The sequence below is a fragment of the Oryzias latipes genome, chromosome 4, assembly GCF_053564925.1.
Source record: "Oryzias latipes strain Hd-rR chromosome 4, Olatipes_Hd-rR_3.1".
NCBI lineage: Eukaryota > Metazoa > Chordata > Actinopteri > Beloniformes > Adrianichthyidae > Oryzias > Oryzias latipes.
The window spans coordinates 20,609,912-20,626,034 of record NC_136240.1 but is presented as its reverse complement, the minus strand read 5'-3'; the positions used below and the strand labels follow the sequence as shown (position 1 = coordinate 20,626,034).

The following is a 16,123-nucleotide window of genomic DNA, read 5'->3' as shown; positions in this document are numbered from 1 at the left end:
GAATCAGAGAATAAAAAAAGAAAAACTGCTGCATAAAAAAGAAGGGCACGCATCAAAATTACCATCCTGCGGTCAGCCTGAAGCTTATCAGATTTATTATAATCAAGGAAAACTGATTGGTCCAAAGGTCTATGACGAAAAGAGTCATATTCTGGTAACCACGGTGATGCCAGTTGAGTGACGAGGACTGATAGGCTGTAATCTCTCCATTAAAGTGGATTAAAGATAGTAGAGCAGCGCTGACAGTATTTGCTTATATTTGTGCATGTGTGTGCGCATGTGTACGTATGTGACCTGAGCTTACATGCTAGAAAAAACTCACAAAGCCATCTGCTTTTTTTACTGTCAATGTCGAACACAAAAGTAGCTGCACAGTGGGTCCAGAAGCAAAAAGGGCAAATGGTGCACAGGTACATCATCCATTCATTCATGTTTTTAAACCTGCTTAATTTCTTTTAGGGTTATGGGGTTTTGCTGGAGCCTAATCCAGCCACTGTTGGGCGAAGGCAGGGTACAAGCTGGAAAAGGTTGCTCATCTGTTGCCCCCAAAACCGGCAGAGAAAGACTCTGTTTGGTTGTGAGTTTTTAAACTGCTTCTCTTTGACTGAAATCAAATTTGTGTTAATAATAACATAAAATGATTAAGATCCTAATAAATGATGTACTTGACACTTTTTTAACCATGAGTGACCCTGCGCTGATTCCTGCCATTAGGAGGTGTTATATGCTTCTGTCCCCTGTGACCCAGGATGAAGTGGGTATAAAAAGTATACTAACTGCCTATCGCAATAACTGTTCCAAAATGTCTTTTTTCAAAAGTCAACAGTTCTCTGAGATCTAAAGCCATCTTTGTGACCTACTTTCTCTGCAAAGTAACATAAAATGTGTATTTGGCATCAGTGCGCATAAGCTCTTACCTCGTGAAATCCTCATCTGTGGTCAAGCTCCTGGGAAGAGGTGAGTATCGAGGTGTGGTCAGAGCAGCAGGGCTTACAGACTGGCTGCCGCTCATGTATGGGCTTATATGGTTGTCTTGATGGGGGGAATACGCTAAAGAACCACACATATTTATTGTTAATAAATCTCCAGCTTAAAGTTATGTAATTTTGGACATTGAAACACTTATCAAACACTTTCAGACTTTGCAGCATTATTGTAAAGAGCTGTTATACTTGAGAATGTCGTTTCACTCTGACATACACTTTATTTTTACGCGAGAGAATTTCCTATAAAGGAATACAGCTTCAGTGGTCCACATTTTTCACTATGTTTTTGTTTTGTTTTCTTCAGAGGTTGCCATTTCATTACCAGTATTTTCCAACCGACTTTTTTATTGTTTAAAAATAACAATTCTTTTTTTTTTTTATTTAACTCTCTTGTCACCTTTTTAAAAAAGAAATAAAAACTCCCTTAAAACTGCATAACAAGGCAACCTGCATTATAAGCTAAAGATTGAAAAAAATGACTATTTAAAAAGAACAAAATAGATAAAACATTTAAAAACTGTTTTTAAAAGTAAAAGCAATAAAATCAAAACAACAGCTTAGTCTTACGCTGTGTCTTACGCTGTGTTACGCTTTTAGCGTGATAGAAACATGTCTCAAAACTTTACAGTATTCACTCACAGTTTGTGACGTCAGGAGGAGGGAAGTGGTCATTGATGAAAACTGAGCTGGGCTTCGCCACACGGAGATACACGACATCTGGAGTTGACTTCAGTGCAGCGACTGCATCCTCATGAGTGACCTCCTCCAAACATGCACTATTTACCTGGACAGAAAGAAAGATGTTAATAGAATTGATTTAACAGAAAATAACAAAATAGAACATAAAAAACAGAATCAATATAAAATGTTCCGCATTGATGTAAACAGTCACAATTAATGTAAACATTGTTTTCATTAATAATCAAATTTTTGTTATATTTTTACAAATAATTAAAGTTATTCTTTTGTTTGCTGAAAACCCATAACAAGATTTCAAGATTTTGAATTTAAGAAAAGAAAAAAAAAAATAGACAGATTTTCTTACAGAAACAAGTTTGTCCCCTATTTGTAGCCGTCCATCTTTGTGTGCAGCCCCTCCCTCAATAATTTTGGTCACATAGATGCTGTTGTCCCCTGGAACGTGTTGGTTTCCAACGCCACCTGCTATACTGAATCCTAGACCTAAGACGACAGAAGAACACATTTTATCAGGTTATGTCTGGGCTAAAAGTATGACCCACTTTATATGTTTAGAAATACTTGTAAAAAAAAACTTTTTTTTTTTGCATTTACAGTCTAAATATGTATATTTTATTAAAAATATTTCGACCATCACATTTTCTCATTTTCGTAGCTTAAACATGTTAGCTTAATGTTAATTCAATTAAATTTCATTCAATTTTATTTGTATAGCCCAAATTCACAACAACAGTCGTCTCGATTGGCTTCGTATCAGAAATTGTAAAAGTAACTCATAAAATCAAAGTTCATTCATTCATCTTCTTCCATTTATCCCTACGTCACAGGGCTGCCGGAGCCTATCACGGCCACTTATGACACCCTGGAAGGTTCACCAGTCTGTCACAGGGCCCTAATCACACACCCATTCACACTCACACTTAGGGACAATTTAGAGTTCCCAATTGACCTATGGAGCATGTTTTTGGACGGTGGGAGGAAGCCGGAGACTCCGGAGAGAACCCACGCATGCACGGGGAGAACATGCAAACTCCACACAGAAAGGTCCCCCATCGGTGTTTTGTGTCAGGTCCCCCAGCCGGGACTTGAACCGGGGGCCTTCTTACTGCGAGGCTAACAACTGCCCCACCGTGAAGCCATAAAATCAAGTAAAACATAAAATCATATCTAGTTGAGGGTCCTCTTGTTTACTAGTAATATAGTTTAAATGAGAAATACATTCTTCAAAATTTGTCCGAATGTTAAAAATTACTAAATCTTTAACCAAATAGCTACATGTGGCACTACTCCACCTTTTGGCCCTTTGACCAGTTTGATGTCCATGATTCTCTCTGCAAGACTCCTCCTGCGTCGGACACATAGTCGCACCAGACCTCCCGCATCCTTCAGCGCTTCCACAGCCCCACTGTGAGTCACTTCTCTGACATCTGTGTCATTCACGCGAACGATGCAGTCATTCACCCTGCACAGCAACAACACAGTAAACAAACAAGTTATGTTTGTCATTTAACAAGTTAATCACAAAGAGAGAAAATACATAAATATACATAAGTGGCTTCGTGGTAGAGTGTCTGCCCTGTGACTGGAAGGTTGTGACTTTAAATCCAGGCCGAGTCATCCCAAAGACTCTAAAAATTGGACCCAGTGCCTCCCTGCTTGACACTCAGCATTAAGGGGTTGGATTTGGGGGTTAAACCACCGAATGGTTCCCGCGCGCCTGTGTCTACAGCTCACTGCTCCCCCACGGGATGGGTCAAATGCGGAGAACAAATGTCACACACCTAGGTGTGTGACAGCTACTGCGACTTTAATTTTATTAGTGAAAAACAGAAGTATAAAGAAGTGATGAAGAAAACAACATTAGGTAAAAAATAAAAAAATAAATCATAAAAAGAAGCAAAAACTGTTCCAAGGTAGCAAAAAAAGAGGTATTATATTAAAAACATGATCCAATGAGGAAAATGCATGCAGCTTCTTAAATGTCATTAAGGATGAAAATAAAACGACGACTTCAAAAACATTTGAGATAAACAAGAACATTTGAATAAACAAAAAAAAGCCATGGTGAATGTTTGATTTAACTTAAAATGACTAATGGAATGATTATCTAAATTACAAGTCTCTTACCTGAGTCTTCCATTCTGAGCTGCAGCTCCTCCTGGAATAATTTTAGTGATGAAGATCGAAGGGTCTTCTCCAATGTGGGGGTTATCAGTCCCACCAGCGATGCTAAATCCCAATCCTGAGTTACCCTTTATGATAAACATCAGTTAAAAACATCAGTTTTAACATCTTAAGCTGCTATAGAGAAATACATAAAATAAATATACATATCAAATTCTTAGAATCGTTATTTTGCTCTTTGTTAAAAAATAGCTTAAAGATTGAGAACACTGCAAGTGCAGCTTTGCTGGAAAACATAATGCTGGCTTCTCAGCAGTCTGATTATTATCTTATCTCCAAGAAGCTCCAAACACACATGTGGATTGGAGATAGGTCAGGAAAGCTCTCCCATTCTGTTGTGCAGAAAGAAAAAAAAGATTCTTCCTGAAAATAAAAGGGATTTGACTGGAGCATAAGCCTTTATAGTGGATGATCTGTTTTTGACCAATCCGTAAACCATCAACTAACATTTAATGCACTGGTTGAAGAGCCTTCCACAAAGGTTGGATGTATTTCTCTGAAGCTCTTCAAAAATAATTTGGAGCGTATTGCTGGCATCAAATTATTCTTTTTTTGTAAACAGGGTAAATGTTAAATTAAGCCATTTGAATAAAGAATAAAAGGATTAAACTAATTGTGGGATGAAGCTTTTCCGATATTTAGAAGACTTTTCAACTGATTCATCTAAATAAAAACGTTTGATGTAAGACGCCTGAAAGAGTTTATCGTTTCTTACAAAATAAATGAATTTCGCTTTCTTATTTAGATCACTGTATTTCCAAAAAGCCTGATGTGTGCATATTTTTAGAACAAGGTACGTGCAATTGACAGTTTTTTTCCTACTTCTTTGATGGAATCTACTTGGATGAATGAGAATCCACACAGACATATTTTTAGCACAATTTAAAAGAATAGTTGCTGCTTTCTGTATTTTTTTTAATGTCAAACTTGATCTTTCAAGATGAATAAGCATAGCGGGGCACAGGAGGTAAAACAGCAGCATAAAACATGTAAAGTATTTTTCTAAAAAATAAATGAAAAAATGTATTCATAGTGCATACATTTACAATGTATGTAGTGATAAATATGTTGGTAAAAATAGGCATGTCACCCAGATACAGTTAGGTGAGTTATGTAAGATGTAGTCAACCACAAATAAGGAAATTTGCTCACAGATTAAAACTTCCTTTTGCCAAATTTTAACACCTCATTAAAGTACACTTCAACATACTGAATATTATGTATTTCAATTTAGCTTATTTCACTTAATGTGCAGCATCTCTACATGCAGGTATTCCAAAAGTTGAAGATAATATTTTCTAACTTTGTATCTCCTAATATAACCAGAAAGAGTTTCATACACATCCTTTCTGTAGGCTGAATCAAATGACTGCCAGTGTTAGCTGCTGGCCTTCATTGCTCTTCAGTCAACACTCCTGCTCTGTCATGGATTCACATCTAGTGTAATCTCTGCACCCATGTATGTTCATGGTAACTTTACAGCAGATCCAGTCAAGCAGACAGAACCAGGTCAGAGGAGAAAAGAGCGACTTAGAGAGATGGCCAAAATGCCTCCAGGGGTGGCAGAATTCTGAATATAATGAGGGAAGAGGGGTAATAGAGAACTAGGGCGAGGAAGAATGAACAAGAGATGGAGAGGATGGCCGCGCTGAGTGAGTGAATAGAAAAGATGGGAAGATAGTAAAACAGAATCAAGGATTGAGACACAGAGAAGATGGAGGTGCTTTCTCTAAATGTATAGCTCATCTCAGCCTTTGTTTAGTATTACATTTTAGGATTTTTTGTAGGTTTGAAAGTGCAGAAGAACAGTAGTAGCAGAAGTAATCATAGATCATTATTGTACTATCAAAGTTTCTGCTATGATCTGATAACCTTAAAGGTGACTTTATAAACAGGCAAGAGGCCCCAAGTGTTGTATAGTTCTTTTAACTCTTCCATTTAGTCCAAATAGCTTGTAAATTTCCAAAGAGGGCAAATCTGTTCTCGTTTTTAGAGGCTAGTAATGGTGTGTGTGTAAAAGATTAGTTTCTTACCCTCTCCAGAGTAATTTCTTCATACTCATAGTCGGCTTCGGTTCCATTTACCTGTAAGACAGAAAAAAAGAAGAAAGTTTAATTTCAAGATGCGCAAAAAATCACCCACAATACTCCTGAGCTCAAAAATACATGTCTGCCACATTTCCATAATAATGACAAATGTAATTTACTTTACTTACCACCTTGACTTCAAATTGTCCTTTTTAGGTTCAATGCTGAGAATTTATAACAATCAAACTCTCTTTCACATTGATCTCCTAGTTTGTAAATCTGAACTGATCCATTAAACATTTCTTCTGAAATAAATTGTTACCAACCCCAAACGAGAAATCTGAATAAAAATGTTCATAATAAGCAATTTTCACAGCTACAAAGACTTGACATCACAATTGATGGATGGAAAGAAGAATAATGGATTGGATAAACCTAAACAATTGGACCCAAAAGAAAAAAAAGTCTGAGATTTGTTGGAATGCATCCGACAGGTCTGTTTTAAAACAAGAGATTTATCCATTACTCATCAATCAAAACCATTCACCTTTCATTTGTTCACAGCTTTAATGACAAATACTAAATTAAAGATTAGTTTTTAGCAGTTTTCAAATAAATTATATCCAACCATGCAAGTGAAAAGTTCATTCTGAACCAGACTTTTTAATATATTTCTTTTACTTGTAGAATTGAACCAGTTTACAGAGACAAATACTGATGAACTAACCTAGCTCCAGTTACCTTTGTATTTATACCTGTCTATAGGAGAGGTGTGGCTGCCTGTTTATTTGCCCTTAACTAAAATATATAAATGTTCCGCTCAGTTTGGAATTCTCTTGTCCAAAGATGTTAGTTTTATATAATATTTAATAATATATAATATTTAGATCCGTGCGTAACTTTGGCTTTGTGTGTGCGTAACAAGGGATTCGTGCGTGTTTTTTAAAGATGTGTGTGTGTAAGTAGTTTAAAGATGTTGTAATCTTAATTTGTGCATACGTAAGTTGCATTTTGTATTTTTTTCATTTTATATTTTTTTTACTTATATACACAAAACGTATTATGTGAGTAACAGATCAAATCCAAATTTATGCACAAATCCTAATTTACGCACGCACAAAGCAAGAATATGCATACACAAATCCTAATTTACGCACAAATCAAGAATTACGCACGCACAAATCCGACTGAGTCTAATTTCTCTCCATACTGAATGGTTTGCTTGAACTGTAGATTTTTTAATAGTGAGTGTTGTGACTGTTTAATTTCAAATGCAGATGTTGCCACCACAGCTGTATCCTAGTAGTAGATAATACAAAAGACAATATCAAACATTCACAAACATAGTGGTGGACTTGCATCCCAATAGCCCATGTAATCTGTCTAGCTGTAATCTGTGGTCTCTGTGCAGTCAGATTAGTTCAGATTTTAAATTTGTGCAGTTTTAAATTAAAGCCCAGTCCTCTGTTCCTCTATCTTGTGTCTCTGCTGACTTTTAAAGACTCAACTTAAATTAAGACTAGATAATTCTCAGTGACAAGAAAAGGTTTTTTTATCAGAAATAATAACTATGTGAGATTATTAAGAAAGCTCCTTCATTTTTTACTTGATATACTTGTGTAAAAAGGCAGAAAATGGTTGACTTCCATATAAACAAATACATTGGATATTACTAAAGTTTTAAGGATTGTTTGTGTAATCAAAAATTGAGAACATAAAGTCATTCCACAGCAATTACATAATAAACTCATCTAACAACGGCATGCATGATTGTCTGCTGCAGCTGGTTACAACAAATTTGACAGCTGGATTCATCTAGATGGCCAACAGTAGTCAGGAGAGATATACAAACTCCACAGATATATGCTAATCAACACTTTTTTTAAATTGACACTCAAAATAATTAGAAATATCCACAAATCCAAAACTTTGTTTTTTAACTCTTTATGGATACATTTAATCCATAATGTTACAGGAAATGAATAAAAAAAATTGAAACCCTATATTTTCTTCTGACGCTAGAGAACATGTTTCAGATGTTCTGCAAGTTGTGAAGAAGTGCAGCCTGTGCTTCAGCCCCAACTGAAATGCTTACACTGATGTTACGTCAGGAGCTCCAGACCTGCGATTGGTCTGTGTGGGTAGGCTGCTTTTTGTGCCATCTGCTTTCAGTGATTGTCGTGTTGGTTAATACAAATAACATGGAGCAGATTAAAGAAAGGCAAAGGGCACTTTAATGTAAGTAATGCAAGGGGGAAAAAAATTATTTTATCACAATATCCGGTGAAAAACATCCTCTCAAATTAGTCGTTTTAGCCCCCTAACAATGCAGACCACATTTGTTCAGCAACCATAGAAACTACCTAATATACTTATACATAAATATTTATGCTAAAATTACCACCCTAAAGCATTGTGGTGCATTATCCTGTCTAATTTGTGCCCTCAACCATAACAAAGGTCATAGCTAGTGTGCTATAGCCCATGTAAAAGCACTAGCATGTAGTTCAATGACTCTTCAATTGGTATGGGTAATCATTACACAGCTTAAAAAGACCCAGTATCACAAACAATGTTGCAGTCTTAACCACAGATATTGTCAAATAAGGAAAGTCAAAGTTGGTAAAAAAAAAGCAGCACTCACATATGGAGGGGTGTCGATGTTGTCGGCATTGACCACCACTGGAGGGGGGTTGGCCTGAAAAGAACAGACGCGATATATGTTAGTTTCATTTCAATCATTTTCCTTTAAAAACACAAAAAAACGAGGACAGGGAAACAAAAAAGGGGGTGGTGAGCACTTACTCTTCGCAGGTTTTGGTAGAGCATGTTGAGTACATCTGCTATGGATTACCACCATGGAACGACTGCATTCACCGCATGACATACTGCACAGCCCTTCTAGTGAACAGCACTAATGTACCACAGCGCAAACAACACTAAACAACACTTTTGTAAAACTCTGACACGATGCCATAAATCGCTCATGGGGATTCACAGCTGCATTCCAGAATCAGCCAAAAATTATGCTGTTTTTTTTATGTCACTATCTTTTGTTGCACGATCATAACATCAGAAATCCTTCAATACTGTTCTAGATCAATAGTCTACCCAGCCAGCATGTTCATTAAAACCAAGTCTCTTTCTAGAACCTCTAAAATACTCACCCTGTCTCTTCTTAGTTTTAGAGTTAAGGCCTTGCCAAAATAATACAGTTGTTCTGATTGATAACTGATAATGCCAAATATCTATTGGGTGTCAAGCAAACAAATTTCAGGTCTGACACAAAATAAAAATAAAAGCTGATCTAATCATATCCCCTCACATGTTTTCTGAGCCTGTCTGCTTTTCTAATAAAAATATTTTGTGTTACCATCTGCAGTTCTAGTCCTCTCCAACACAGCAGCAATGACTGCAAGTCATAATAGTTCCAACTTTTCTTCTAAAGCCCAAAACAATTTATAAAAAATACAAAATAAAAACGGCTAAAAACCTTGAATGAAAAATCAAAAAGACAGACCACTCTAACTCCAGAAAACAAATGTGCAAGAGAGCAGCATCTATCCGCTTGCTCTAATCTCATCCTTGCATTCACACTGCTTTATCTCCCCTCTCTCACACACACAAATAATGCCAGTGCATTATCTCACTCTATGTTTCCTCCCTCTGCCACATGTGCAACTGGCTGTCAGTCAAGCTGACTGGACGCTTGATCCCGCATGGGAAGAAAGGGGGGGTGGGGGTTGTTGGGTCAGACGGATTATAGGTGCAGAGGGAGGAGGGAAATCTGCCTTTTTTTCACAACAACAACCAAAAGCAGAGGGTGTCCACAGATGCACAAAAACAAAACACGTTTCAAAAGAGAAGAAAAAAAAAGGACAAGAGGAATCAACACTGGGAGAACAGAAGTGGAGGAAGGGTCAGCGTAAGCGAGGGATGGAGGGGACGCAGGGTAGTTCACGGAAACTAAAACTGAGGACAAGCCAACAACAGCAATTGTGTTAAAATCAAAATATAGAAGTTTTGAAATAGAAATTGTATATACAAAAATTTTAATACTCAAAACCTATTTTAGATTTCAATTGAGACAAAAACCTTAATTTAATTTATTTAAACATGACAAAAAGGTCAATTCTTTTCAGACACTTGTTCTTTTTCACTAATATCTGTTTTTTAAAAATAAAATAACGAGGACACAGCTAACATCACCAACAACAACAGCAGAAACTAAATATAGCATCACAACAACAGCTTTTTATTTACCACACTGATATATTAAAATCTCATGGCATATATCAAAGCAATAAAATGAAGTAAGATATGCAACTGATTGAAAAATGTCTTAATTTTGCAGATAAAGCACACGAAACAATGTCAAAGCAAAACTTACAATTTTTTTTGCATGTGTTTCTTTTCATTTCTCATTTGTTTTATTTTTCTAGCTCCTCTATGAACATAAAAAAACATCTTCTAAAACGAGTCCAATGAAGTGCACAATATTGGTGAGATAGATGAGTTTCTGATCAAAATAAACTTCTGAGATGCAAAACTTGCAAAAAGATATCTAACATGTATTAGAAAGCCATGTTTGAATGCTAAAGACACTGTTAACACACACAAAAAACTGAAATACAATCCTCTGTTGGCTATGAACTGTTTAATACTAAACAAATGTAAATCATTGGGCTCAACTGATCAACTACGTAACTTATTTGCTTTTTCAGGAAAAACAGGACTATAATGAAGATCTCATTAGTAAAAATATATTATTAAACTGCTTCATTCTTTTAATTTCTTGAGTTTCCAGTTGCTGACCCTGTGCTTCATGATTGTGTGTGTTTGTGTATGTTTGTGTGTGAGAGAGAGAAAATCACAAAGGGACAAATACAGCCGGTCAGTCAGATGGTGACTCTGCTGACACGCCATGTCAGGCTGCACACTTATGTAACTACAATAAGTGTGTGTGGGTGCATGTATGTGTGCGTGTGTGTGTGTGTTCGTGTGTGTGAATGGGGTTGTGGAACACGAAAAAGGCCATAAGAACAAACGTGCTAATACACAAACACACAATGTCCATATCCAGATAGTGTTATGATGCTCTGATTGTTGATTGTTACATAATAGTGGTTATAACAGCTGTGGTATCATGGCATTATGACCTGACTCAGTCCAGCACAGCATTAGAATAGGATTCACACTTTCACTACTTTATTTTAAGAGAGAGACACCAAGGGACAAACAAGTGATTAAACACTTCTGTTCAGCTCATAGTCTACGATCCAGGTATGGAAGAGTTGCTTAGACTTCCTGATGCTTGTACATTTAAGTGTGTCTTTGTGTTTCTGGGCTTAGGGGAAATGATTTTCAATTAGTGCAAGGGTTTCTGCTGAGCTCCAGCATCGCCAACGAAATACGTCAATTATCACTTACCAGATAAATAGTGATTGTATAAATAGCAATCAAGAATTCTAAAACATCTAACGGTGTACAAAGGCTTTTAGTTAAATAATCAGTCAATAAAGAGTACGTCCTATGCCAAATTGTTCCACTTGAAAATTTTTAATGCTTTCTTCCCTGACATTCGATCTTCTTTGCTGCAACACCAACTCGCACTGATAGCTATAGATTGCAGCGCAGACTCCTACAATACTCCACTTTTAACATCATCATCATTGTCTTCATAATGTAAAATGTAATTCCATATGACTAATGAAATAATTAGGTACAGCATGACTCTAATCAAATCAGAATAGATGGGCTAATCAAGCTAATCAGTACTTCCTATCAGTGATCACTGCATCTCTGAGTTGGAGGCAGCTGTTTATTGTACTCTATCAGCTCTCTATTAAATAGTTTAATGCAACACTCTAACAGTATTAGGATTAAACTTACTGGGACACCTAATAAGTAACCTATATCATATAAATGCTGTAACTAAAAACATAGTATATGTTTATAGCAGCCACAGTACTTTGTACACAGTACAGAATTGTTATTTCATTGAGATAACTTTCAGGTTTAGTGGTTTGGAAAACTATATTTTATCTTCTGTTATTACTCCAACATCCCCTTAGGGAGCACTTGTATTTGTTGGCAGTACATAAAACAGAACAGCCAAAGACAATTGAATCTTAAGGTAACACTGAAAGTCCAGTTCTCCAAAGCAATATAATTTTCTGGCCAAAAACATAAAGGTGTAAATAAAAAGTGAGCCAGGTATCTTTTTAGTGGTAGGTGTCTTATTTTTTTGCGCTATCTGCTATTTCCCTGTTTTGTCAAACAGTGGCTAATATTTCTTGATGTCTTGGATTATTTTGAGTTGGAATCACTTATTGCTTAAAAAATTTGTTGGGTTAATGACTGTTGTCATACAGTTATTTAAAACTTACCTGCATGTGGCCGTGTATCTGTGGAAAATGGTGTGTGAGCGGTACATGTGGTGGGACTGACACTGAGTGTGTGGTCCAGATATGTGTGTCCTTGGGACATGGGCTGTAACCTAATTTCACTTTGGTCTTTGTGGGACTCTTCTTTACACTGTCCTTCAAATTTGGGAATTTCCCTTTAGAGTTCCTGGACAGATTGGTAGGCAATGTGTTCCACCCATAACCTCCCAGACCTGGACAAAGGTGGATCTGTGGGGAAGGGAAAGGATGGATGGACAGCGACTGGGAGGCATGAGGAAGTGGAGACAGGCAGTTCTGGTGGTGGTACGGCTGGAACAGTGAGTTATGACTGGGTGAATGGAACTGCTGGTGGTGGTGGTACAGCTGATGAGTTGAAGGAGAAGCAATCAGGAGACTGGGCGTTGCTGAGAGAGGGCACTGATGCTGGTTTTGAGCATGATGCTGCAGCTGATGATGACTTGCAGACAAATGAAGCTGTTGCTGACTTGGTGAGCGCAGACAACTGTCTGGTGACTGAGGTGCCAGCTGATATGAAGATGATGGCACAGCTAGACGGTGACTTGAAGTCGACGGAGCTATGTGATAGTAGCTTGGAGAAGGAGAGGGAAGCAGGTGTTTTGGAGAATGGCAGATGTAATTTGGAGAAGGCTGTAGTTGGTGATTTGGTGTCTGCAATAAATTCTGATTCTGCTTTGAGTGAGCATGACTTTTGCCTGTCTTGGACTTTGCCTTTCCAGACTTGCTCTTTGAGGAGCTACCGCTGGGCTTTTTGGGGCTACAACAAAACTCATGACTGTGGAAATAAGTAGTCATAGCGTCACAAACAACTGTTATTAAAGTCCTTTAACTTATCCTTGTGTTGCTGCCTTACCACATTGTGATCAGAAGAAAAATGCTTCACAGAATTAGCTTTGCCTGACTTAAGTAGCCAATATTTTAACCAGTTCTTCTGTGTCCAGTGCAGCGCTGGTATTTTACCCATAAATGTGATTTCCTTGTAGCTGAATGTAAAGCTCTATGAGATGATAGGAAAACAGGAAACAATTCCTCCTGTGTCGGCATTGATCTCGCTTCTCGCTGATAGCTTAGAGCTCCAATTAGCTTAAAAAAACTTTAAATCCACCTTTAGGACAACAGAAAAGATAGTCTTCTTCTTAAAATGGTTGCGTGAAGACTCTCGAAATCCTTTAATGTTCAAAGATCAGTAGTAAGATCTGATTTTAAATGTGAAAAAATGATCCAGTAAAACTCATTGGATGATTGAACCTCCGGTCAGTCCTCCCTTTTGTTGGGAATCAGTTAAGTTGCTTGACTAAAAGATAATGCTCCAATCCATCGATCAGCCACTCCAGGTAAATCACATTTTCTAGCTACGCAACAAGTTACCACATCTCTGGCAACAAATTTTGTCCACTTTGTAAATCCTAAAGTTCAGGTATTCCAAAAACCATGGTCCTCAAAGGCAAACAAGTTAAGGACATCATCAAGAATAAATAATCAGGAATAAAATCAGGAAAAAAAGAATCCTTTTTGCACGTCCTGTGTCTTCATTTCTAGTTTTGTTTCCCTGTCATGAAGTGATGCCAGGCAACATCTCTGCACTTTCGCTCATAGTCATCCCTCGGTGCAACCTCCCCCTGACAGTGTCGGCCCCTCTCTGCCTCTGTCTGCCTCTGTCTGCCTCTTCCGTTTGTGGACTGGCCAATTAGGGGCGTTCCTGGTCTCTTGAACATGACAGCAGCCAGGCATGACTAATCGATTGGCAACTGGGGACAGTGATACAGCACTCAGGGCTCACTAAATGTATGTGTATAAAGTGAGGAAAGAGCAGTGATTGGTGGAGAGGGCAGCCATTTCCATCAACCTTTGTCTTGATCTTTTACAAGGCAGACTGGGTTGGCTCCAATACAGTGTCTGCATGTGTCTCTATGCATTGGCCCACTTCACTGAGAGAGCATGCATGAATGTGAGTGTGTGCACGTCCTCTTTGCAGCCGTGCCTTTTTCCAGTACCTTTGGGATTTTGACTTAAGATAATGTTATCAGGAATAAAACATACTAATCTAGTTTACATTATTGTAGATCCAAGAGATTGAATGAGACTGGTCTCACAATAAATAAACCGGAAGTTATATTGTTACAGTTAGAAGTACACTATTCCTGGTTTAACCCTACTTTAAAGGCAAAATGAATCAGTTTTCTGTCTTTGACTTCACATTATTGGGGTGTGCTCCTTTCTTAAAAACAATGAATAATTATTTTACTTTTACTTTTTTAAAAACTATAAAAATATTTTAAATAGTGGTGATGTTTTCATTTTTTTACATTGTGTTAAAGAGAGTCAAAAAAAGTTTTTTACTATGGTTTGACCCAAAGACATTTCAGAAATTTAGAAAACCACCAAAACTGCGTGTATTTATCTTTTGACAAGGTATATGAAAGACATCGAGCCTTTAACACAACAGTCGATTGATCTGTTAATGAGTCTTATATTTACACACACACAATCCAATGAACTATCTCCCATACGATATGCCTTTTGGTTATGAGTGGCTGGTATTTAGAAAATAACAAAAGCTGCCATTTGTTTGTACCTCAAGCCGGAAAGATGTTCATACGCACGTTTATATGTGATTATAGCTTTAAGGTCTGCATTTCTTTTTAATAATGTCAACAAATATGCATATATATGCCACAACTCACCCCAAACCAAGCTGATAAGGGAGAGATGAGCAGAGATGCATGTGGCACATTTAATAGGGAATAGAAAGTAGTGCCTGCATCTCTAAAGCATTAAGAGATGCAGAAAGGCTATGGGTGATTGAGAAAAGCTCAGTGAGTTAGTATATATACATATATGGGTGTTGTTCCCCGTGTAAAGTGCTGCTAGAGCTGCAGGCGAAGCGTTGGGTCAGGGGAGAATGAGCAGGGAGAAAAGGATATCAGCATCACAGCGCTGAAAGGAGTTAGCACTAATGCAGAGAGAGGGTGGGGTAGGAAGGGGTGGAGGCAGCTGAGAAATGAAAATGATGGGAAGAAGAAACAAACAAGGAAATGAGAATGTACAGTGCTTTAGATAATGTTTTTATTTTGATTTTTAGGAGATAATTTTATGAAACTATTCATTAGAAAAGATCTCACATTGTCATCGGAGTGGGACTTGTAAATCTACAAAGTGGTTAACTTCTTCCAGAACCAAACTGTTCAAGAAAAACTACAAAATAATTTAAAATCTTCATTTAGATTTTAAAGATGATAAGATTGACTGAACTTGTTTTCAAACATGTTTTCAGTAAGAATAGAAATTGCTGCAAAAACAACAGTTTTCAAGTTTAAAGGTCATGTGTTAACCTTACCAACCTTTTTTAATTTATAATCTGACAGGTATATAACATAAGGTCATGAATAAATAACAAGAAAACAGGTCTACAAAAACAGTTCCTGACTGTGCCATTTTTTAACCAGTTGTACTGGGAGCCATCAGCAGGGGGCTGTATACTCCACAGACTGTTGGAGCACTGATGTGTTTATGGTTCTTACCAGGAACACTCCAGTTCCCTTACTGTCATCCAGTTGTAAATTGTATCCACTTGGCAGTATTAGGAGCTGACAGCCCTCTCATAAATAAACGGAAAACACACGTTTTAATTCAGTGTTTTGCAGACACTACAATAGTTGTGAGAATACGAGAATTCAGCAACAGAGGGATTGTTGCCTCATAATGATGCAGCGTGTTAATATTTCAGGACCCAAACCAGCTGCTCTGTTAAATGGTTTGTTGTTTGACAGCAACAGCTTCATTCATTATTACTTCACTTGAT

At 37.3% G+C, this 16,123-nt stretch overlaps 1 protein-coding gene across 13 annotated transcripts in view; it reads right to left on the bottom strand.

Moving 5' to 3' along the window:
- LOC101171070 (discs large homolog 1-like protein) overlaps window positions 1-16,123 on the bottom strand; it is a 99,190-nt gene that overhangs the window by 32,116 nt on the left and 50,951 nt on the right. For 11 of the 13 annotated variants that reach the window (XM_011474174.4, XM_020702506.3, XM_020702507.3 and 8 more), the window contains 7 exons: window positions 8,541-8,594; window positions 5,903-5,953; window positions 3,813-3,937; window positions 2,978-3,147; window positions 2,032-2,168; window positions 1,626-1,770; window positions 918-1,050 (listed from right to left, as the gene is read on the bottom strand). In XM_011474174.4, coding sequence (XP_011472476.1) covers window positions 918-1,050; window positions 1,626-1,770; window positions 2,032-2,168; window positions 2,978-3,147; window positions 3,813-3,937; window positions 5,903-5,953; window positions 8,541-8,594 — 815 coding nt within the window. Of the gene's footprint in view, window positions 1-917; window positions 1,051-1,625; window positions 1,771-2,031; window positions 2,169-2,977; window positions 3,148-3,812; window positions 3,938-5,902; window positions 5,954-8,540; window positions 8,595-8,701; window positions 9,514-12,285; window positions 14,595-16,123 lie in introns of those variants that run through there. The other 2 variants (XM_078946047.1, XM_078946053.1) reach the window with 2 other exon arrangements.